The 25,017-nt window shown below is 49.9% G+C and overlaps 1 protein-coding gene across 2 annotated transcripts in view; it reads right to left on the bottom strand.

Moving 5' to 3' along the window:
* Nucleotides 1-1,189: 1,189 nt before the first annotated feature.
* The window catches only part of EPHX2 (epoxide hydrolase 2), a 78,138-nt gene continuing 54,310 nt past the window's right edge, over nt 1,190-25,017 (bottom strand). The window contains exons 13-19 of one of the 2 annotated variants that reach the window (XM_025921686.2): nt 14,224-14,295; nt 10,984-11,017; nt 8,989-9,091; nt 8,053-8,122; nt 3,484-3,564; nt 1,829-1,887; nt 1,190-1,655 (exon numbers count right to left, since the gene is read on the bottom strand). In XM_025921686.2, the coding sequence (XP_025777471.1) occupies nt 1,577-1,655; nt 1,829-1,887; nt 3,484-3,564; nt 8,053-8,122; nt 8,989-9,091; nt 10,984-11,017; nt 14,224-14,295 (498 nt within the window). In that variant the 3' untranslated portion in view covers nt 1,190-1,576. Of the gene's footprint in view, nt 1,656-1,828; nt 1,888-3,483; nt 3,565-8,052; nt 8,123-8,988; nt 9,092-10,380; nt 10,515-10,983; nt 11,018-14,223; nt 14,296-25,017 lie in introns of those variants that run through there. The other variant, XR_015250095.1, reaches the window with a different exon arrangement.

Below are 25,017 nucleotides of genomic sequence, written 5' to 3'. Positions count from 1 at the left end.
AGCTAACGTTTCTAACCTTTCCCTTGCCTTCTACACACACAGACACACCCTTTTTTGCCAGGCTAATTTATACTCCACATAGTTCAGCTTAAAGATACCACCTCTGCCCTCAAGCCCTCCCTATAGAATGGACAGCGAGGGAGGTGCACATACACCTGTGAGCACACCGGTCTCTGGGGAAGGGAGAAAAGGCACACAGGCCACTCTGGGGACTTGCTGGAGGAGGTGGCAGGCAGGAGTCCTGCAAGCAAAAAGACCCATACACCAGGGTGCAGGGTCAAGGAGAATTGGCAGGGTGCATGCAGAGACTTGAGGGGTGGTGACTTTGGAGAGCATTTAGGAATCTGGGAGTGATCAGGGCAGGCTGGGGGTGAGGGGCCTTTATTTGGGGACAGCGGGAGGCCCTGATACGTTCAGATCAGACTCTGTGCAGGGAGACCAGTTAGGAGGCCGTGCTGCAGGGCTCTGAGCCACAGGCTCTGGGCTTGGAGCCGGTCAGTGGGAGGGGCAGGGGGGCACAATGGGAGGGGACAGATCCAGTGAGACGCAGCTTCTGGATGTGGCTGGGGAAGTTCTGGGTCTGCTCTGAGATGCATGGCAGCTGCTGCCAGATGTGACCATTCAGGTTTATACTAATTACAATTAAAGGAGAAATTCACTTCCTCGTGCTCATTTTCCACATTCAAGGGCTCAGGCCACGTGCATGTATGTGAGCATACTGTGTCGAGGGCATGTGGCTGCTGCACGTGGCCGACGGCTTCTCCGTCCAACAGCACAGAACAGACCATTTCTCTCATCTCAGAAAGTTCCACTGCACAGGGGCGCCTGGGTGGCTCAGTTGGTTAAGCAGCTGACGCTTGATCTCAGCTCAGGTCACGATCTCGAGGTTCGTGAGTTAGGGCCCCGCATCGAGCTCTGCACTCACAGCGTGGAGGCTGCTTGGGATCCTCTGTCACCTCTCTGCCCCTCCCTCACTTGTGCTCACGCTCTTTCTCTCAAAAATAAGTAACTGTTAAAAAAAGTGTTTTAAATAAAAGAAAAAGAGAACGTTTCACTGGACACCGCCGCTCTAGATCACGCAGTGCCTCAGAGACTCAAGAACAGAGGGACACACACTCACTCAAAGGCGACAGACAGGACTACCACCCTCGCTCTGCCTTCCTCCCAGAACACAAACGCCAGCCTCACGGAATGTTTGAGCTTTATTAGACCAACGAGTTCCAATCTCAGCTGATGTGCTTCAAAATTAACGGATTTTGCTGCCGAACCGTGATTGGTTAGTCAAAGAGAAATCACCCCTGGCCATCCCGTTTCGTCACCTATAGAACACTGTAAGCCACTCTTAAGAGAGAAAGTAACACCTTTATACCTGGAGAATGAATCAGATGTGATTTTTCCTGTATCTAAAATTATGTCAGATTTGACTCTCTTCATTTAAAGGAAACCACTCTGCAGAGTAAACCCCCTTGGAATGATGCTGCCGGTTACAAGAGGTGCCGGAAAGACTTCCTCTGGGTTCCAAGCCCAGCAGAGGAAGGGCTTGCAGGCCTGCTGGGGGGCTGGCACACGCCATGCCCTAAAGCTTCGAGACCACTGGTGGGTCCCTGGCATCCGTCTCCAGCCACTCAATGAGGATCCGATTCAACTCGGTGGGCCTGGGAAGGAAACAGAGGGCAATTCACACCTGTCAGGACCCACTCACCGCAGGCATGTGAGAGCAGAGGTGATGAAGTGAATGGCAAGGCCAGGAAAGCCCTTATTGGAGGTAAACAGGAAGTCCCGGTCTCCCCCACCCAGGGGTCTCCCCACCCCCGCCACATCTCCTTACTTCTCCATCTGTGTCCAGTGTCCGCAATCCATAATGTGTCCCCTTTTCAGGTAGGGGATCTGGAAGAAACCCCCTCCCCCCCCCCCCCCGAAAAGTAAGTGGCAGAACACAGGTGGCTCTCGTTTTAGGTTAGTGCTCCCCACAGGCCACCCTCCCCGAAAATCCTTGCATTATTTAAGAAAGGAATGGGCATTCACTGAACTCCTACTATGTGGCCGGTAGTCTACGTGCATCACCTTCTCTAACCTTGACCGTGATCCTATGGGGTAAGATGAAGGCTCAGAGAAGTTAGGTAACCTATCCAAGGTCACACAGAGTGGCTGAGTGAAGATTCAAATTCAGGGCTGACTTGTTTGTGCTCACCGAAACAAGTTGCTTCTCTTTAGAATTATCAGGACGCAGCTTGTTCACTGTCTGGAAAACGCCTGGTTGTTCGGCTCTCGCCACACAGACATGACTGAGTCCCCCTCTTTTGGACCCTGAACCCCCACAGTGGGTCACTGTGGCAAGCCCCAAAGAGGGAGAGAGCGCAGCAGCACCGCCCTTGGCACAAGCAGGCTCCCTCCCGACACGAGCCTTGAACTGTGCAACCTGATGCAGAAAATGCTTGGGGCGGGGGAATGCGGCTTTCCTCCCAGAGGCGAAGACGGCCCCTTCTGGGCCTAAGCCTCAGCGAGGTTAGCAGTCAGTGGCCAGGGTGGGAAAGGGCCAGCCAAAGAACTGGAAATTCTACAGAAATCTTCAAGGGTTGGTGCTAGAGAAAACGAGCCCCGCCCCGTGGCCTCAGCCCCTCCATCAGCTGGGTCCAGGGCCCACCAGAAGCGTGTCCTTGGCAGCATCCCACCCTACACACTGTCTGCTGTGCCTGATGATGCCAACGAAGCCACAGCCAAGTGCGGACGGACCGCTCCGGGCAGCTAGCTAGGCAGGATCCGATGAGCCAGCCCAGCCACCCCACCTGCAAGCCTCCCCAGTCCCTACCAACCTCCACGCTTGTGGCAGAGTGAGCTTCCAAACTGCAGGTTTGTCACCTGTCAATCCCCTTCAATGGCTCACGCCTATGGGCCTACAAAGCGCGGTCTGGCCCGGTGGGCTCAGCAGAATCTTCCAGTCTTACGGAGCTCCTACCATTCTCGCAGTAAGCCCTGCATGCTCCTTGCCTCTCACCCTGTCTTCTGTTCTCTCTGCGGGGCAAGCCTCAGTCGTTCGCTAAGGCCAGACGCAGTGGTCAGCACCTCTGTGAAGACCTCCTTCCCTACCGAGCCCTCTTCACCTCTCTCCTGCGTCTGGGATGAACTGCAGGACAGCGAGCTCCCCAAGGGTGGGGTCTGCGTCTTATTCACCCTTACCTTCCCAGAATCTAGCACTGTGCTAACAAAAGCGCCCAGTAAAAGCCCATGAAATGAATGAGTGAATGAATGAATGCATGAGTGAGTAAAGCACGAGTGAGTAAATGACAGGCTACATCAGTGCAGGGAAAAGAAGGCATCAGTCAGGACTGCTGCTCCTATGAGGTGGCAGGGATCCTACTGACGAAGAATCAAGTGCTTTACTGGATCTCCGGCTCTGTGTCCCCAGCTGCCATCTTTCCTCCGTGAGGCCTGCGCCCTCTCCCGGGAAGCACCAATGGCCCCAGTGCAGGACTGTTGGCTTACCCAGTCCTCCATATGCTTGGACATCTCTGGAGTGAGCACGACGTCCTTCTCCGCGGTCACCATCAGAGCCGGAATCAGGATCTAGGGGAGGGTACCAGGAAGCAGAGGCAGGCAGAGAAGGGACGGAACGGTCCCTTCTTGTGCCCCTCCATAGCTGAGGCCTTCCCTCTCCCAGGACAAGGACAGGGTACTTCATTTCCCTGCTTTGTGGCTTCCCCCATGATTAACATCCCCCAGAAAGACCCCCTGTGGTGCTGCTGTGGTCCTGGCTTTGTTTCCCCAGGTTTTGCACTATTACTGGGGATCTCAGATGATGGTGTGAGATGACAGAAAATACATAGGTTTGTCTCTGCCCCTGTTCCTGGCACAGGGCTCCTGAAACCCTTGTACTTTTCTAGGTGATAAGAATGATAGGAGCATCTCTTGTTCTAATATTTGGTCTTTTGATCCCATCCTTGCCTGACACAGGGTTCCTCAAACCCTTGTAAATTCCAAAGTGATAAGAGGACCAGGGGTATCTTTTCTTCTACTGTGGGGACTCTGGGTGGGCTCCTGGGTGGGGACTGGATGGGGCTGGTCACCACAAAGACGAGCCGAGAGGTGATCAGAAGCTTAGGCTTTTCAGCCCCACCCCCCATTCTCTAGAGAGGACAGAGGGGCTGGAAATGGAGTTAATAATTGATCGTGCCTACATGAGTAAGCCTCCATTAAAATCCATAAAACCCCAATAGGATGGGGTTTGGGGAGCTTCCACACTGGCAAACACATCTACAGTGGGAGGGGTGATGTACCCCAACTCCGCAGGGACAGAAGCCCAAGAAGTGCTTGGGCCCCTCCCAGACCATCTCTCCATCTGGCTGTTCATCTGAATCCTTTGTCATCTACTTTAACAAACTGGCAAACGTGTCTCCCTGAGTTGTGGGAGCCACCCTAGCAAATGAATCAAACCTGAGGAGGGAGGCACGGGAACCCCAGAAGCAGAGGTAACCACCTGGACTTGTGATTGGCATCTGAAGCGGGGCGGCAGGGGGGTGGGGGCAGTCTTGTAGGACCCAGCCCTTACCTGTGGGATCCGACACTATCTCCAGGGAGACAGTGTCAGAACGGAATTGAATTTTGGTGATGCAGAGAATTGCTCGGTGGAGGAAAACCCTCACACATCTGGTGACCAGAAGCGTGAAGTGTTTTGTGTTAAGAGACACACAGGAGGGTAAGACTAGGTTTTTCTAAGACGAGTAGAGTCAGCAGTGTCGTGACCCACAAGGGTTTTGTGTGCATGTGTGCGTAGAAGTAAGAACACTTCTACTGGCCCACTGTGTGTCTGGTATTTACAGAACTGTAAGAAGAAAACCATAGGCCCCACACGGTGTCACTTGGGCCAGGCCAAGTCATTAAATTGGAGCTTAATACCTAATTGCAGTTTCAACCTCCCCCAAAAATGTCTTAGCTGGTTAGGCAGGAATTTATTGATTAGCACCAAGGAGGTAATCTGTCACACGGGTTCTCCCCTTACCCCATAGGAAGCTGGGGGAATGTGCATAAGACCCCTGCTCTTTCCCCTAAGGGAACGCGACCTTGCCTGAAAAAATGGTCTCTTTTCTTTTGCTTATACCTTTCTCGCCCCACCCCCTCCTTCGGAAAAACCCTTTCGCTTTGAGCACCCCTCTACTTGCTAGAAAGGATGCTGCCTAATTTCATGAGCCATTTAATAAGGCCAATTGGATCTTCAGATTTACTCGGTTGAATTTTGTTTTTTGACAGAATGGAATAGATGGCACCAGAAAGGAGGAAAGATGCCTTGGATAGAGATCAATATTCCTTTTCTTTGAATTAAGTGGATGCTTTAAAAGGTCAGCCAAGAATCCAGGAAGTGAATGGGTCAGGCACAGCTGTTATCAGCCCAACAGGAGCGGCAGCAGAAAGGACTTCACTTTCATCTACTGACAGATAGGACACTGTGGGGTGGAGAAAGCTTCCATTTATCCTCTTTGTTCTCCCTCCACCATTATAATTGTCAAACAGCTTCGATTTGTCCCTGGTTAAGGGACTTTTACTGGTTTTTACCAATGTACAGAACTGCATGCTTCTCACTGCCAAATGATCAAGGACCAGCGATGTTCAAAAGTGATTTTGTTGCTACATGATGGAACTAGAGTGTATTACGCTGAGCGAAAGAAGTCAGAGAAAGACAATCCTATGATTTCACTCAATTGTGGAATTTAAGAAAACACATGAACATAGGGGAAGGGAAGCAAAAGTAAGAGAAAAACAGAGATGGAGACAACCCATAAGACAGTCTTAAACACAGAACTGAGGGTTGCTGCTGGGGTGTTGGGTGGGGGGATGGGCTAAATGGGTGATGGGCATTCAGGAGGGCACTTGTGATGAGCACTGGGTGTTATACAGAAGTGATCAATCACTAAATTCTACTCCTGAAACCATGATTATACTACGTGTTCACGAACTTGGATTAAAATAAATAAATAAATAAATAAATAAATAAATAAATAAATAAGAAAAAAAAAGGGAACAGGTTGAATGAACACCAACAAAAAAGTGGTTTTATTGCTGAAACTAATCCTAAGGCTGTTATAAACTCCAGAATATTCCCAGCCAAAATGTAAACTGGTTGTGGGGGCATGAGAGGAGGTGGGGGAGAAGGAAGATCTGAAAGGTATCTGTAGAAGAATGGGTTTCCAACGTTAGGGCCATTGGGATTCACCCTCCCAAAGACTCTGCCATTATGCACCTGCATGTTGCAAGAGATTTTGCCTACCAACCCATGGCTTTGTCATTTTTGTCAGTCACAGGTGAGGGAGTCAAAGATAATGGGCCTTCATTGAACTACTACTATGTGCTAGGAACTATTCCTGTCATTCCCGTAAGTGGCAATGGAGACCAGAGTGGATAAGTGCCTTACCCAAGGGCACACAGGGATTAGATCCCAGGCCAACCTGCTGCCCAGTGTGCTCTTAACTATGTTCCATGCTCTATTGCCTGACCCCATGAGGTCAGCACCTCATCTGTTTTTAGTTTTGTTTTCAGTGAGAGTGAGAGAGAGAGAGAGAGAGAGAGAGAGAGAGAATTTTAAGCAGGCTCCACCCTCCGTGCGGAGCCCAACATGGGGCTCAATCCCAAGACCCTGGGATCATGCCCTGAGCTGAAATCAAGTCAGACATTCAACTGACTAAGCCACCCAGGCACCCGATGGGCCTCATGTATTTTATCTAACATCGTATCCCTAAGGTCCACCATAGTGCCTAGCACGTAGAGGGTGTTCACTTCCAGTGACTTGATGAGAAAACTAGGGCTACTGAGTGAGCTGAGGAATGCGAAAATGCAATTTCCCATAGGTTCTTAGCTTTTTAAGTTTGTTTATTTATTTTGAGAGAGTGTGCGTGGGAAGGGCAGAGAGGGAGAGAGAGAGGGAGAGAGAAAGGAAGAGAGAGAGGGAGAGAATCCCAAGCAGGCTCCACACCATTAGTGTGAGGAGGCCGACATGGGGTTCGAACCCACGAACCTGTGAGATCATGACCTGAGCTGCAATCAAGAGCCAGATGCTTAACCGACTGAGCCACCCACGCGCCCCGGTTTTCAATGTTTTGAATGTAAACTATGAATGCCGTTACAGGTTTCCCCGGCTATCCAAAGGTGGAGCACTCCTGTGAAAGCTCCCGTAAGCCAAAGTGGCGTAAAGTGAAGAAGCAATCACCACTAATGTATAAGGAAAAGTGTTTGAACACTCCCAGACCCTCCAAATAACCTCTCAGGCATTTCTGATGGAAACATCTTGCTAACAGATACACAAAACAGACCAACGTAAAGCCCAGATGCTCAGAGACACGGTTCAAGGCCATGGCGGCTTGATGCTGAGATGCTGAGGGGAGTTCCTGGGGAAGGGGCTTGGCGAGGCCGCTCTCGCTTGTGCGCTGCCTCTAAGATGAGTCGGTGCAAAAGAGATGCTGGATGCTTTTTTTCCCACAAGTGAAAATCCTCTTTGGATTTCTTTCAGTTAGCGAAAACAGCTCCGAATGGAGGTCTTTCGTAAAAGCGATCTTTCAAAAAAGTGGGGCACACCTGTATTCCCTCTGCAGACCCAGAGATTGGAAACCCACCTTCTGCTTGACTCAGGTGGACCTGGACAAAGGTGACACAGCCAGAGGCTAAAGCCTGTGTCTCTGAAAGTGCCTCAGGCTCCTTCTGTGAAATGGGGGCTCTGTGTGACCCTCCTCACCTCTGGGAGTCATCCTGGACCATCTGCCCTGACCTGGGGCACCATCAGGAGACGTGGGCCTTCCACACAGATGCCGCGGGCACCCGGACAGTCCTCTGCTCTGCCCGCATGCCACCCTCTACCATTCCAGGGAAAGCATCAGTGAAAGCCCTAGTCGAGGCACTCACTTCCCCCTTGAGTGGAGGGAGGGGAAGGGCAGAAAGGAGGACAGCAAGTCAGTCTGTCCTGCCCATCCCCCCAACTCTGACCAAAGGGCAGATTAACTGGGCCAATGAGAAGCCCAGGGGTGGGGCGGGGTGGGGTGGGGGGGACAACCACCCTGAACCAGCACTTACCTTTCGTCCCAAACCTGTGCAGCCCCACTTCCAGTTTACATCCACGTTTCGATACCAGTTTAGGGGACCCCTGGGGGTGGGGACGATCAGGGGAACAAAAACAGGAAGGCTTTTAGTAGATGACTATGGTACAGACCCCACCGGGAGCCAGCTCTGAACAGCGGGTCTTCCCAGTGGGAGCAAAAGTTTCTGCAGGGGAGGGGAGAGGACGGAGCCCAGGGGTCACGTCTGGTGGCCCAACGCACTTGCCATGTTTTAACGAGCAAGGCCTAGTGCCGGCATTCAGGGTTCGGCTGAGAGGGCTGCCAGCCTCCGAAGTGGGCTTCCGGAAACATGCAGAAACTGGCCCACATTCTCGGGGGGCTGCTGGGTTAGATCACGGGGAGCTCCGTTTAGTGCTCTCACCATCCAGAAGCTGCTCCCTTGCCCCAGGGAACCTACTGAAAAGAAACTTCGGGAGGTGCCCTCCTTCCAATGGGACGTAGAGAGGTAGCTCAATGATGCCTCTCTGGACAGGTAAGGATGGCCAGGGGCTGTCCCTGAACACTCTCCCAATCCTTAATACAAACGCAAAACCCAACAACCTGAGAGGTCTATAACCCTCCCCTGAAGATGTATGCAACGTCTGTGTTTACGTAGGCTTTTGTGTTTTTCTGAAGAAAGAACCCAGAGCTGTCATCTGCTTCTTTCAGGGCTCATGATGGAAAAAAAAAATGTTTTTAACTGTCTGTTCTGAGGGGGCCCATAAGCACAAGAGGGAGGAAACTGAGTTATCCCAAACTAGAGCAGGTGGAGTATTTTCAGGAGTGAGCCTCCCGACACTGGAGGGGTTCAAGCAGAAGCTGGCCGAGCATTTGCAGGGGGATGGCCGGCCTCACCCTGTAACCCTCTTTGCTGATCATGTCTCTTCGCTGTTTGGGGCCCCGTTCTCTTTACCTGAAACCAGACTTCTTGAACTGCTGCACATAGAACTGGATGTCCTCCTCGGTGACGATGTGGCTGAGGCTGGGCTCCTCTGGGGTTCTCACAAAGAGTCCTCCTGCAAAAAGCCACTTGTCTGCTCTTGGAGCTCTGGGCCAGGCACCTGAGTTCTAACTCCAGCGTGTTCCCAGCTGACGTTGGGCACCCAACTGCCTCTCATGTCACATCTGAACTCACAGGGAAGGTTCTCATGCTCCTTCATTCATTCTTTCTCTCCTCCTTCTCCACAGTGAGCCCATCTCCTCCCAAGCTCTAAATCCATGCCCTGTCATCTTGGAACCCAATGATATCACACACAGACCTCCCCTTCCAGGACAAACCATGTCCCTCTCCTTCAGAAACTCACAATAACTCCAAGATGACCCTATTTCCTGTTTACCCAGGACCTACCAGCCCTTCCAGCAACCCTCTCCCCCAGACTACACCTTTTCTAAATAGTTTAACTTTAGATACCCCACTGACTCTCAGAACTCTCGTAAATGTGTGCTGATTCTGCTCTCAGCCCAGAGGAAGATCCAGGACAGGCAGCAGGCATTCTGTTGCCTTCTGCGTGCTCACGGTCCTTTGCACAGTGTGGAATCCTATCTTGTTTTCAGAGGTGTGCACTGTGTCCTGGCAGTCCCCAGTCCCCATGACGGTGACCTTGTGACGACCACGGGCAGCCCAGGGGCCACTGCTATTTCACAGAGGATAGTCACAAGGGCTATTAACGTTGGCATTTGAAGAGGGATGACTCACTATTTTCAGGCTCTTGAAGCCTCCAAGGGATAGGAACTGGGCGAGGCAGGCTTTTGCGAGACATATCACAGGGGTACACGATCAGAGTGCCTCCCCCGCCGGGCTGGCGCTTCTGTCTCATTCAGCATCTCTGGAAGAGCCCCTACCTGCTCCCCTCACTTTACTAGTGCTATCTGCTGCCCTAAGAGACTGTGGGCTCCCTGAGAGCAGTGACCATGCTCTGTGCGTCTGGATATCTGCCCTGCCTCACATCAAGTGTGGGCTCCCAATGCTTGGGAATGAAGGCATGAACAGGTGCATGAAAGAGGAAAGAGAGAGAGGGAGAGAGGGAGGGAGAGTGGGAGGGAGAAGGTGTTCTTGAACAGTGAGAAGACCTTGGCCTTCAGGGTAGGAGGACTTTAAGCCCAGCCTAGCCACTCTGAATGAGTTCCTTAACTCTTCTGAGCTCCATTCTCCTCATCTGTAGAACAGAGATAACAAGGGGATTTTTAAAGGATGTCCTGAGGACCATAAATATCTAAAGGGGGCTGGGCCAGTGTTGGATGCACACAGTAGGTGCTCAAACAAGTGGCAACGATCATCGTCGTTAATGAAAATACAGGTGCATACTGGCAAGGCAAGGTTCCGTGGGAGCAGGGCTGGATCTGGGAGCCGCGGGATGAGCTCCTAGACGGTTCTGGGCTCTGACACTTCACTTGCATACAGCCAGGAGGGAGAACAAGGATGGTTGTCATGTGGGAGTACTGGAAATGACAGCAACACAGTACAGGGATGGAGGGAGGGCCAGTGGATTATGACAGAGGGGTTCTGGCTTGGGGGTCCAGCCTGACTCCGGCTCCAGCCTGACTCCGGCTCCAGCCCTGTGTGCACCAGGTGATCTTGCAAAGGTCAGTTCCTATCTTAGGTCTTGGTCCCTTATCAGCAGAAGGTGGGATTACCCTGATGAGCTTTAAGAGTCCTCTAAGCTCTTGCTGTTTAAGACCTTGGGCCCAAAGTCCCCTGGGGGAAGGAACCAAGGCCCAAGGCCGTGTGGTCAGCCCAGGGCTAGGGTGAGCGCTAGTCACCAGTGGGGACCCATGTTAAGCAAGTCACCGTTCAGAGCTAGTGGGTGGCTGCGTCTGCTCATAGAGGTCAGATGGACACTCATGTCACGTTTAGCTGATTCCTGCCGTGATCCTCCCATCCCCCTTCCCTCCTAAGAACCTCTCTTACCCATTTCGCGGACTCTGCTCACGGAGAGAAAAGCCTGTATGGAGGAGAGTTAGAAATGTCATCGTGGGGGAAGAAAGGAAATATGCTGGAACGGGTCATCTGTAAACCCGGTCACAACCAAAGACCTACAAGTGCCATCAGGTTACACAAACATACTAAACTCCCAGGAGAGCGAGACACATTCTCAGGGGTCAAAGCAGACGTGGCTAACGGCCACGGCTCTGTGCCAAGCCTGCCCCTGGGTGCCTGCAGGTCTTGGTAGTGTAAGAACTTGGGTTGACACAACCAATGGGAACAAGAGATGAGACCTGAGATCTATGACGGGCGGGAAGTTAAAAATGAGATACTCTCTGGGGCGCCTGGGTGGCTCAGTTGGTTAAGCGTCTGACTCTTGATTTCAGCTCAGGTCATGATCTCATGGTTCGTGAGATCAGGCTCCGAGTCGGGCTCTGCACTGACAGTGTGGAGCTTGCTAGGGATTCTGTCTGTCTCTCTCTCTCTCTCTGCCCTTCCTCCTCCCCCAAATAAATACATAAACATTAAACAAAATTAAAAAGAGAGATACTCCCTGCCCCTCCACTATGAATCTAGTAAATCTGCAGTCTTCAGTTAAGGGGTGGACTAGACAAAAATCCACCCATCATGCAGAGCAATGAAGGGCGTTGTTCCATTTCAGTTTGGTTCTAAGAGGAAACCATGAAAAGGTCTCCGAGGAACTCATGGCTGTAGGCCTGCCTTCAGAGGTGTCTGGATTTGAGTTTGCTCTATCTTCGTGATCTGGAACCCCCCAAGACACAAAGTAAACAACAAGAAAAGTGAGCCTAGGCTGGTAATGCCACCAGGATGCCAGGCATAAGCAGCAAATGCGAAAGCACAGGACAGTCTTTTCTCAATCCCAGCTGAAGCAGACTGGTGCAGATTCAGTGCTGCTGAAGATAGGCTCACAAAGCAAAACGGTAAAACTCTCTCTCTCACACACCCCATTGCAAGAGACAGCAAACATAGCAAACGGTAAAATAAGAGTCTTCAAGAATATCAAATAATAGAACTTAAAGAGAGAGAGAGAATGAAAAAATGAATATACTTAATGTTAAGCACTAAAGACATAAAAGAAGGAACTAGACAAGAATAGAATAAGACTGTATCATAAGAGATCAGAACGATTTGAAAAAGAACGACATACAACTTTCATACAAAAAAAACAAAACAAAAACCCCATTCATCGACATTAAAAAGAAAACATCAAAGATGTATTCAACTGCAGATCAGACACCACTGAATACAAGAGGGCAGACCTCAGGCTGATTTTTCATAAGCAATGACAGAAGCTTCTACCCGGTGCTGGAAGCCGGGCTATCCCAGCCTGACGGCAGGGCCCGGGCTGTGGACGGATTGGTGACTGCAAGGCAGCCCAAAGCTTCTTGTACTCCCGCTTTTAGGTAATTTGGCCTTAAAACTACCTGGGGTATTGTCTGTTGGGGAATTGCCCTCGGCAGGCCCCCTGGGAAAAGAACCATTAGGGAAGAAAATAAGGTTCCGCAAGAAATTGTGCGGCCTTACGTTTAGCCCTTGCCATCCCCTATGGAGACTCCTCTACTTACAGGAAGGATAGCCTCATACATTTGCCAGCAAAGAGGGCCTGTAAAGGAGAGACATACGGGTTTTGAAAGCCTCACTCCGGCAACTAAGGAGTGTATCTCTGGGCACAGGTGACTTCAACCCTTAGGCCCACCTGGCCCCCGGAGGCATTCCAGATGATGACTGAAGCTAGTTGGTTAAGGTACCTCATGGTTCATTAGTTCCTAGGTGCATTGTGTCTCTGAGAATGTATGAGGCATGGGTTTCTAAGGCTTTTTCAGCCCTTTTTTCGGCACCTAGGATGGAGGCAAACACATTGTTCTTCTGGCCTCATGTGGTTAGGTCATGTCCCTAACATCACCTTCGACTTGAGGTGTTGAGAAATGGAGGGCCTTTCACGAGAACAGCAAAGCAAATGCTTTGTAGATTATAGATAAATGCAGGTGCATAATGGAATAATGTAAGAAATTAACCTATAATCAAAGGGCATGTGGGAAAGTTAGGGGAAAATCACCATATTATTTCTTAAAGGTTGTTTACACATAGGAACATTTTCAAAATTAGGTAATGTTAGAAAAACATAGAAGACGTATGCCAGAAGGAAATCACTGGCATATATAATGCCACGTTTACTACAATAAATCGGCCGGTTCAACACACTGCTGTTGTCTGTGCCCATTTTTACTTTTTGTTTTTATGTTAGTTTTTTATTTTGGTTTTAGTTTTTTACTTTAGTTTTGTTTTATTTTCACCGACGCCGTTCTTCCTGCGGGAACCCCTGGTTGCTGGAGCTGGTCTCCGGCAACCCGGAATTCTGTATTTGCATGAACTATTCTACAAGACTGAAAAGCAAAACAGAAATATTCTCAGGCCAAAAAATTGTTTACTCTCAACAGACTCCTACAGAGACAACTACCAAAGAAGGTCCTTCAGGAAGGAAGAAGTTGAACTAAATGTAAAGGGGCAAGATGCCAGCGGGAACCAGCAGAGGAGCCGGCAAACGTGGGGACGTCTCACGGCACTGACTGAACGACAGTGGAGACAGTGACAGCAGGTGGGGATTATGGAATGAAAGCATTCTGGGCCCCTTTCCAAGACAAGGGTTAGTGATGTCAAGTGATTTGGGACTTTGATAAACAGTTGTGCATGTGAAGCCGGTAGCGGCAGGTCATGGCATAATTTCTGAACTGTTGCCATTATAGCCCTTCTTTGATCTTTAGTCTCAAAGCCCTACCTTTGTGTGACAGGGAGGACGTAACATTTCCCAGTGATGAGGGGACCGATAGAGTGAGGACCTCGGTCACCCTGACTACACCTGGTGGAAGGCTGGGGAGCCTGGGTGGCTCAGTCTGTTAGGCACCCGACTCTTGATTTCGGCTCATATCACGATCTCATAGTTCGTGAGTTCAAGACCCATGTGGGGCTTTGCACTGACAGTGGGGAGCCTGCTTGGGATTTTCTCTCTGTCCCTCCCCACTTGCACTGTCTGTGTCTCTTGCAAAATGAATAAACTTTAAAAAAAAAAAAAAGGAAAGAAGGCCAAGTTGCTCATTTCCAGACCCTGCCATACCCCAGAACCCCGCCCCCTCCCAGGGTTACATTCCAGAGGTCTTTGTACCTCTGCAGCTCCCAGCTCCACCCCCATCCCCACCCAACCCTCACCTCATCACTTGCTCTGAAGAAGCTTTTGAAAGTCCGGCTGAGGTTCTGTTCCAGTTCAGCCTCAGCCACTCCCTAAAACAAACAAGAAATCAAAAGGAAGGACTCTGCAGAAATCCTGAACCCGAGCCCTCCCCCATCCGATTGACAGCCAGAAGCCCCCAGCCTCTGTCCCATCCAGCCCAAGTTTCATCAGAAGTGCATTAGTTTGGGTTTCACATTGAAACACGTGTTTAAAACAAAAAAAACAAAAAAAAAAAAAGCAAGCTTCAAATAGAATACAAGATGCTCACAGTGGTTTCCCTGGGAGGTGGGTTTATGGATGTTGCTTTCTTTTCTTTTTACGTTTTTCAAAATTCCTACAATGAGAACGTCTTACTTGTTACACGTCCTTTTATGGGAATGGGGGAGGGCTGGACAGGAGTAGGCTGGGAGTGAGAAGGGACCGGTTCCAAGGATTCCAAGAAGCCAAAAATTGTTCCATTCATGCATCTCATTTTGCTGTGGCAACTTCAGAACCAACTTCCTTGAGGTGGGCCTAAATTATTACAGACTGACTGTTATTCCATGCCCACGGACTGTCTCCCAAAGGACAGGACAGCAAGGTTCCCTTGTTGAGAGCCAGGACACATAGCCCTTGTGGTGACAAATTACCAGGTATCCCCCTTCATGGGAGTGTTGTCACACAGAATGCCTCACCTAACACGGTGCTCTGGTCATTTCCAGGTCTCTGGCTTGTGCACAATTGGATTAGTTCTGACTTGAACTTGCTTCAACAGTTCCACAGATATTGGGCCCCTTCCCAGCAAACAGGGCTAAGAAGAGATGCTAATGTACAAAATAGAGGTCCCAAGGGCGGAGGCGAGGGTGGGGCGTAGACTGAGGTAGATGCTGGAGGCGCCAATACATGCTGGGGTCGGGGGAAGACATTCTTGCTGGAAACTCTGGGCCTGCATCCCTGTCTCCCCACCTCCCCTTCCTTCTGACCCAAATCCCCCACTCGGGGGCATGTCCAGACACTAAGACGGCGTGGCAAGGGGCTTTGAGATCCATCAGTAGATGCTGATCCGCTGGCTAGTCTCTCAGGACATGATTTTCTTAGGGCATAAAAGGAAAATTTTCATCCAGTCTTTCTTTTCCGGAAATTGAAAGCCCTTGGACCTGAAAGCTCTTATAAAGCCTGTGTCAAGAAAGATAGCTGTCCCCGAGGCAGGGATCCACCGGGGGCAACTGCTCCGAAGGAACAAAGATCCTTCCCCAACACGGTTCTGAGGAGACCATGTGGCAGGACACGGAGAAAGAGTGTGGTGGGGTGTCTCCGTCCGTTCAGGCTGCCCTAACAGAACACCATAAATCAGGGAGCTTATAAACACAGACATTTATTTCTCGATGTGGAGGCTGGGAAGTCTGGGATCAAGGTGCCTGCAGATTCAGTCTTTCTGGCTCATACCCGGCCATCTTCTGGCTGTGCCCTCACATGGCGGAAAGGGCGAGGGTACTCTCTCTGGAGAGGGGGCTCATCCCATTCATGAGGGTGCCATCCTCCTGACCCAATCACCTCCCAAAGGCCCCACCACCTAATTCCCTCCCACTGAAGATCAGGATTTCAATCTGAGAATTCGGGGGGAACACATTCCGTCTACAGCACAGTGCCAACCTACTTTTTCCTCTTCCTTCCCAACTGCTCACCTGAATGTACCCAGACACCATCTGAAATGGACTACAGAGTGTTTCTGAATGGGTGCCCTTACCCTCTCACCTCCCTGGTTTAACACACTGAAAAGTCCACCAAGAACACCTCATTCTCTCAGTGTGGCCTTCAAAGAGCCTTCAACACCTGTACCCAAAACTGCCTCTTCCAGGAAGTCCCACCTCCTGCCATCCCAATAAAAGAACTCTATTCTTGTTGGATCCCGCAGAGCTTTAACATGCCCCCCTTGGGCCACTTTGAGGCAGGGAAGCATCCACTTGGGAGCATCTGTGACTGTTCCCAGAAAGGAGGGTGCCGTAAGCCGGGTCTCTAAAGCCTTCCAGTGACCAGCAGCCCTCTGTCCTGCACACTGTAGAGGCCCCGCTACAGAGCGCTTCATTTCTTCTGCATGGCAACCTCGCGAGAGCTTCCAATTTGTGAGAAGGCAGCACACACGGAAGGAAACATTTATCATCTGCAGCACTAGGTCTGCGGTTTGAGATTTTCTGATGCCAGCAATGTCGACGTGTTCATTACAATCCCCTCACATTTGTAAGATTCGATCACGACGACGAGTCATTTGTGACCTTCTGCTCCGCTGATGAAGGCCAAGGCCAAGAATCAGCCGTGGAAGGAAGTGCATTTTAAGGGTGGCTAAAAGCCCTCCTCAGCCCCGCATGTCACACGGATCATTTTTATTTACTGGGAGCCGTCCTCATCCCAGAAAGAGCTGCCGTTCAGGAGCCCATGGTTGGGGCGGAGTCGCCACAGGCGCAGAGCTCTGGACAAGGCTCTGGCCCGCAAATGGCCCTTAAAAGAGCAAATGGATGCCAAATGGGTCAATAAAAAATCAAAGGGATGATCAAAAAGGTAAATAAGTCTGTCAACCCACATGAAAGTAAATCAGATCAACAGAGAGTGAGGACAAAGTTGAGGGCCAGAAAAGGGGAGAGGACAGTAACATTTGTACTCGGGTTATGTGCCCTGCTGATACCACCTGACTCTGTGATTTATGAAAGGTGACACCGTATTTTTAAGTCCCACGGACCAATGACAAGATTCCCGCCTGCCCGCTGGATGGGGCTCCTCCCTCTGTGCTCCTGAGCAGAGGTTAAAGGATGGACTCTGGAACCCAGCAAACAAGGCTTCACGCGCCAGTCCTGATACTTAACTAACTGGGCAACTTAATCTTCCAGAGCCTCAATTTCCTTATCTACAGATTGGGAGTTTTGTAAGGATTATACGAGATCATAATGCCTGTTTTTTACAAAGTCTGACACACAGGAGAAACGCCAGTGAATGGTAATTTTCATTATTATTAGTATCTCCATCAAAAAAATGATTGGATTGCATCAGCAATGTCTGTTTTTGAGTGCCTGGGTGGCTCAGTCAGTTGAGCAACTGATTCTTGATTTCAGCTAAGGTCATGACAGCGTGGAGCCTGCTTGGAATTCTCTCTGTCTGCCCCTTCCCGGCTCCTACTCTCTCGTCTCTCAAAATAAAACATTAAAAAAAAAAAAAAAAAAGAAAGAAATGTCTAGTTTTGGATCTGGTCCGCTCATGAGCCTGTGAGTTTCTTCTAGACACACAATGTATCGTCTTCATGTTTTTGGTCCCATGGCCACAACATGGTAACAGTAGGTACCCAGCAAAGGCTGGGTTGGGTGGGAAGGAGAAAAAGAAGAGCAGAGAAAGAAGAGGGGCAGGAATAGGAGAGAAAGACTTTGGTGGGAGTGTCTTCTAAATGATCGTGGCTTTTATTTTTCTGGCCTGCACTGGGAGCTCACACTCACCTAACAAGGTAAGTCAGCCCCAGCTGGAGGGAGAGCTGAACTGTAAGCTACTGAACGAAGTCAAACGACAGAATCAGATCTCTTGTGACCCAAAGCTACCTCGGGGGCAGGAGAACTGACGACCACTCGGGGTTCTAAAAGAAGCTCCTAGAACAAAGCCTTTGGAACTCCGTGAAGCCTGGAGCTCTGGCTCAGAGAACTCTGAGGCTGTTCAAGGCCGACCTCTTATGGTGTGGGTGGTGAAACCCACCTTCGAGAATGCATCAGAATTTCTTGGCCTTTCTTACTAACCACCTCCCCCTCCTCCCCTCTCTTTATTTTAAAGAAATCACAGAAAGTCACAATTATGAGGAAACTTCTAATTCTCTTCTCCCTGCTTTCTGTGCCTTCATATCAGTATCCTTGGCTTTGCCCTTTCTCCTGAGATGTATTTCCAACTGTCAGATAAACACATCTGTGAGGCTATATCTTGTCATACTCTTCAATGTGATCATTAAAATTAATCTGAAGAACCAATGAAGGAAATGTAATCTCTGGTGAAATATATTTTTTATTCATACCCCAGTGTTATCGACCCCGTCCCCCCCCCCCAGCCCCCCATAGTGGGTTGAAGAGTGGCCCCTAAGAAGGTTATGCCCAAAGATCTAATGCCTTGTACCTGCGAATGTGACCTTGTTTGGCAATGGAGTCTCTGTGGATGAAACCATCAGGATCTCAGATGAGTGACAGTTACAAGTCAGGGGCGCCAAGGGTTCCTGGCACCACCAGAAGTAAGGAGAGAGGCACGGAACTGATTCCCCCTCACAGCCTTCAGAAGAAACCAAGCCCAGTAGCACCTTGATTTCGCACTTTAGCCTCCAAAACCATAAGAGCATAAATTTCTGTCGTTTCAAGCCACCAAGTTGTGGTAATTTGTAATAGTTAGCCCTGGAAAAATAATACACCACTTCAGGAAGTCTCTTGATTTGGGGGGTGGGTGAGGAGGGAAAGGGACTAGGGCCTACGTAACCTCTGGCTTCATGGGGGCGGACGCCCCGCTCCCCGCCCCCACCCAGTGGCAGGATGACAGGTGTGTGTTGGGATCTGGCTCCTGAGATCTCTTCACCTGCCTCCACCCCCAGTTTCCTCCCCGTGCACGTGTTTCACTCGCTGTGAGAGGAACCCCAGAAATGGAGGTTACAATGAAGAAGACCCAAGTTTAGTCTAGACTTTTCTCCCGAGTGTTGGCAGGGGAGCAATTCTCAACCACCTCGTGGGCCAGGGAGGTTCCTACAGCTGGCCACGGCAGCCGTTGTCTTGAACTCAGATGTCCTCACAGAGACATCCTCCCCCTGCTTCACGACCCAGTGGGATTCCTCCTCTCTAATCTCCCCGTTTGTTCCTTCCAAGGGGTCCAACAGGTCTTCCTCGGAAGATGCACTTAATTGGGTCTATTGTTTCATTGCCGAGACAGTGGAGACAGCCACTTAAATCAAATGGCAGGCCCTCAAAGCCTGAGCTCAGGCAGCCTCTGTCCCCCCTCCAGTCAACACTAGAAGCTGCATGTTGTCGTGCCTCTGGCCTTTTGATTTCTTTTTTAATGTTTATCTACTTTTGAGAGAGAGAGAGAGCATGAGCAGGGGAGGGGCAGAGAGAGAGGGAGACACAGAATCCAAAGCAGGCTCCAGGCTCCGAGCTGTCAGCACAGAGCCCAAAGCGGGGCTCGAACTCATGAACTGTGAGATCATGACCTGAGCTGAAGTCGGACGCTTAACCGACTGAGCCACTCAGGCGCCCCTAGAAGCCGCGTCTTGGAGGGAAGAGGGGAGCCAGCATTCCTCCCATCAGGGGCTGGGGCCGGCAACTCTGCTTCACGTTCTACCTCGGTAATAATTGCGCAGATTCCCCTGAAACTCTGGGACAGGGTTTTCTCAAAGTAAGCCAGAACACACGGCCGGCTGGGGTGGTTGTCCCTGAGGTGCAAAATGCCACCCGAAACCTGGGCAAAAAGAGAAAAGGGTTACTTTACGTGTTCAGCCAGGCACACAGGAGAGAGAGGGGGTCGGGCCCCAGAAGGTCCGTGAGAAGAGCCTAGGCAACTCTGAAGCCACTTCCCCCCCAGGTGGGCTCCTCTACTCTTTGCCTAGCCCGGAAGAGGCCATCTTACAGACGAAGACCCTCAGGTTGGAGTGGGACCTCCTGCAAAGCCAGGCCCGTCACGAATGGCCCAGCTGGGGATGAGAACTCCAGACTTCAGACCCTCAGCGTTTAGCTCCTCTTACTATAACAGAACACTACCCATTTAGGAAAACGAAAATAAGGGGCGCCTGGGTGGCTCAGTCGGTTGAGCGGCCGACTTTGGCTCAGGTCATGATCTCGCGGTCCGTGAGTTCGAGCCCCGCGTTGGGCTCTGGGCTGACGGCTCAGAGCCTGGAGCCTGTTTCAGATTCTGTGTCTCCCTCTCTCTGACCCTCCCCCGTTCATGCTCTGTCTCTCTCTGTCTCAAAAATAAATAAACGTTAAAAAAGAAAGAAAACAAAAATAAGGGGTGCCTGGGTGGCTCAGTCGGTTAAGCGGCCGACTTTGGCTCAGGTCACGATCTCGCAGTCCATGAGTTCGAGCCCCGCGCCGGTCTCTTTCTTCCACAGAAGGCACAAGTACTAAAACCACGACAGCAAAGGCTTGGTGAGTAAGGCAGCACAGAGTGACACTTTCTTTTAAATGTATCGCTCAAGGGGCATCAGGGTGGCTCTGTCAGTTGAGCATCCGACTCTTGATTCCAGCTCTGGTCATGATCTCGCAGTTTGTGGGTTCGAGCCCTGCACTGGGCTCCGCGCTGGCATCACAGAGCCTGCTTGGGGTTCTCTCTCCCTCTCTCTCTCTCTCTCCGTCCCCCCACCAGAATAAGTAAATAAACTTAAAAAAAAAATGTATTATTCAGGGGCACCTAGGTGGCTCAGTTGGTTAAGTATCCAACTCTTGGTCTTGGCTCAGGTCATGATCTCACGGTTTGCGGGATTGAGTCCCACGTTGGGCTCTGTACCGATAGCATGGAGCGTATTTGACATTCTCTCTCCCTCAAAAAGAATAAACAAACTTAAAAAATTAAAAAAAAAAAAAGTATTATTCAGCTGTGAAAAACAACCAAAATAATGTCCTTCCACGGGGGATAGGTTAAATAAATGATGGTCCACCCAGACTGTGAAGCACGAAGCAGCCATTACAACGAATGAGGTAAATCTGTATGTACCGGCAGGAAAATCTGCCCATGATCTAGTAAATGAAAAAGCAGCACGATTCCACTTATACAAAAATTACATGCGCACTCATATGCGCCCATGCGTGCTCCCTCCCCGCCCCCACACTTAAAAGCATATTTAAAAAAAAAAAGTCTGGGAAATACTCACGAAACTATTCATAGTCGCTACTTCTAGATGAGTGAAAAGGGATTTAACTCTTCATTTTACACAACTCAGTACTTTTTTTAAAGTACTAAGCATAAATTATCCAAAAAAGAAATGCAGGAACAAATCACCAGCTGTCCCTGGAGCCTGACAGCCGGGGAGGGGGGTGGTGGTTACTATGTGTGTTCTGGGGATTAAGGGAGACTGGGGACACTGTGAGGCAGAAGAGGAATCCTTTGTGCATGTGGGGGTGCCTTTCCACCAGGCAAAGCCATCTCTTCTCCACCGCTACCTGTAATTTCCTTTCCCTACATTTTCTCTCCATTACCTAGTTTCTCAGCTGGTTACAGACTTAAAAGTGGGCCCTGGTCTTTTGCTCCAGCTTCTACAGCCTCTTAGCTTGCTTTCTGGTTCCAGACACCCACACCCTCTTTGTTTCCCTTTGTGGGAAACAAAGGCCGAAGGAAATGGCCGATAAAATTAAATTTCCTTCTAACCTGCAGCCCACTGGCAAATACTTGAGCCAGGCAGAGCAAAACATTTCTCCAGGAACTCCTTACTGTCTCAAGCTAAGGCTTTGCTAAAGGGCAAAACAACCGTAGCTTGACAATAGCTAGTCCTCCAGTATCCTGGGAGTCTTCTTTAGCATATGAAAATCTCCCTGGAAACTTCCCCTGGACTTCACCTCCCCCAACCCCGTAGAATATACCCAGTCTCTCCTCAGGGTCCGGGGCAGCTCTTCCTGCCCACGGGTCCCCTCCCCATGCTTTAATAAAATCACCTTTTGGGGCGCCTGGGTGGCGCAGTCGGTTAAGCGTCCGACTTCAGCCAGGTCACGATCTCGCGGTCCGTGAGTTCGAGCCCCGCGTCAGGCTCTGGGCTGATGGCTCAGAGCCTGGAGCCTGTTTCCGATTCTGTGTCTCCCTCTCTCTCTGCCCCTCCCCCGTTCATGCTCTGTCTCTCTCTGTCCCAAAAATAAATAAACGAAAAAAAAAAAATTAAAAAAAAAAAAAAATCACCTTTTTGCACCAAAGATGTCTTCAAGAATTCTTTCTTGGCCATCGGCTCTGGACCCCGTGATCCCCACTATCACCCCCCCCAAAAACCTCATCAACACCCACAGGTGCCGCCACACACCCTTTTCCAAAGAAATAAAAATACATTCTACATTATACTGTTAAGGGGGAGTAAAGAGGGACCAGTGTTGGGAGGTGGAAGAGGTCATGCACTGACCATGCGCTGATTTCGGGGGCAGAGGGGCTATAAAATATTCCTAGGCTAAGAGAGGACCCGAAGAACCTTAAGGACTAAAACATGGAGCTTGTCACACTCAAATTACCCAGCCCATTCTATTTGTCTTTGCTGCCCAGAGCTGCCTCCCCCTCTTTCTAACTATACAAACGCAAAGCCTATCATCTCTTTGCTGAGAAAAAAAGAAAAGCACACCTTTTAATTTTAGTCTCCGTCAGACTTGACAAATTTGCAGGACTAGACAGAAAACACAATGGCTCAGGGTTCAAAGGGCCAGAGGAGCTGAATCTAAACTTGGAGTTTACCTAAGCCACACTGAACAAGCCATTACAAGAGGTGAGAGGGATGGGCACCCTGTGGTCCACACTGTAGCCTTCCTTGGGCTGAATGCATCCAGAGTGACCTTGAGGGCTCATGGTGACTCCTCCTGGGCTGCCCAGTGGTGGGGACAGGTTTGGAAGGAGAGAGGTAGGAAGGAGGGGGTTCCGGCACCCATCCCTGAATTAAACAGGCGGTCTACACATCATGCTTTATTTACTGGCCTAAATTCAGCTTAAGTTTGAAACCTATTTGAAAACCATCCAATGAGGCACTCCTTTTTCAGAGGAGGAAACTGAGGGCCAGAGGTAGGGACTTGCCCCATTGCTGAATAGACTTGGACACGCTGGCAGGACCCCCGGGCATGGTTTCTCCTTAAGACCCAGTGTTGTGCCTATCCAGTCCAGCCTCAGCAGCTGAATGTACCTCAAACCCACTTCCTGGGTGCCTTTCAGTAGCCAGATCACTGATTTGAATATTTAACATTTCCCTACCCGAGAGGCTTTGTTCTTAAGAACAAAACCATTCTCCAAACTCTTCCTACAGATTTTTTTTTAAAATGTTTATTTATTTTTGAGACAGAGAGACAGAGCATGAATGGGGGAGGGTCAGAGAGAGAGGGAGACACAGAATCTGAAACAGGCTCCAGGCTCTGAGCTGTCAGTACAGAGCCTGATGCGGGGCTCAAACTTACAGACCGCGAGATCATGACCTGAGCCGAAGTCGGATGCTTAACCAACTGAGCAACCCAGGAGCCCCTTTTCCTACAGATTTTAAACCCAGCAGCAACAACATAACAGTGGAAGTACTGATTTTTCCACAATGACTGTTAAGAACCTTTGAAACCAAAAACTTTGCCCTACAAAGTCAGTAGGCATCTTTCCCCACCGAGGTCACTTTTGTCAATCAGGCCTTGGAGCTTATCTTGGTCTGCTGCTTCCCACTCTGTTGGGATGAGCAGGGCACACACAACAAAGTCCAAGCTCCCTCCCAGGGTGGCTTAGGGGGAGGCATGTAGGCTTTGAAGTCAAAGCTAGGTCAAACCCAGTCAGGACCTGGTCTTGGACCAGTCAGTGATCCCCCAGCACCCCTGTCTGTTCAGCTGAAAGACAGGAGAACACAGTGAGCTTGTGAACAGAACCACTTGGCGGGGCGCCCGGGTGACTCAGTCGGTTGAGCGTCCGACTTCAGCTCAGGTCATGATCTCATGGTTCGTGGGTTCGAGCCCCACGTCGGGCTCTGCTCTGACAGCTCAGAGCCTGGAGCCTACTTCAGATTCTGTGTCTCCCTCTCTCTCTGCCCCTCCCCCACTTGTGCTCTCTCTGCCTCTAAAATAAACATTAAAAAAATTTTTGAAAAAAGAACCACTTGGCATACGGAGCTCAAAAAAAAAAAAAAAAAAAAAAAAAAAAGGAATAACCGCAACCCAAGTGTCCATGGAAGGATGAATGGTAAGCAAAATGTGGTCTACACGCACAACGGAGTATTATTCATTTTTAAAAAGGATGGAAATTCTGACAAGTGCTACAACACGGAATAATCCTGAGGACGTTGGGGCACCAGGGTGGCTTACTCGGCTAAGTATCCAACTCTTGATTTTGGCTCAGGTCATGATCTCGTGGCCGTGGGATTGAGCCCCACGTTGGGCCTCATGCTGAGCATGGAGCCTGCTTGGGATTCTGTCTCTCTCTCTCTCTCAATAAATAAATAAATAAACATTAAAAAAATAATAATCTTGAGGATGTTAAGCTAAAGTGAAATAATCCAGACACAAAAAGACAAATACTATAGGCCTCCGCTTCTATGAGGTACCCAGAGTAGTTAAATTCAGAGACAGAAAGTGGAATGCTGGTGCCAGGAGCTGGAGGGAAGAGGGAATAGGGAGGGAATCAGTGTTGCTTGGGTACAGTCTCATATCTACAAGACGAAAAAGTTCTGGAAATGGATGGTGGTGACGGCTGCACAGCAAAGTGAATGTACTTAATGTCATTGATCTATACACTTGAAAAATGGTTAAGATGGTTAAGTTTTGGGTTACGTGTATTGTTAAGTAGCAAAAATTCAACCAAGTATATTCTGAGATCTAACTGACTTTATTAATCGGTTCATGAATCAGGCAGTATCCCGTCTAGCAAGCAGAGGGGAGTTTCAAAGGGCAACACAAAAGGAAAGGTTTGTAAAGGTAGAGAAGGATGGGGCACCTGGGTGGCTCAGTCGGTTAAGCAGCCAACTTTGGCTCAGGTCATGATCTCACAGTCCGTGAGTTTGAGCCCCACGTCGGGCTCTGTGCTGACAGCTCAGAGCCTGGAGCCTGTTTCAGATTCTGTGTCTCCCTCTCTCTCTGACCCTCCCCCATTCATGC

The sequence above is a fragment of the Puma concolor genome, chromosome B1, assembly GCF_028749965.1.
Source record: "Puma concolor isolate L17-30 chromosome B1, mPumCon1.1.hap2, whole genome shotgun sequence".
NCBI classification, from domain to species: domain Eukaryota; kingdom Metazoa; phylum Chordata; class Mammalia; order Carnivora; family Felidae; genus Puma; species Puma concolor.
The sequence above is the reverse complement of the archived record's forward strand: the minus strand, read 5'-3'. Positions and strand labels throughout refer to the sequence as shown.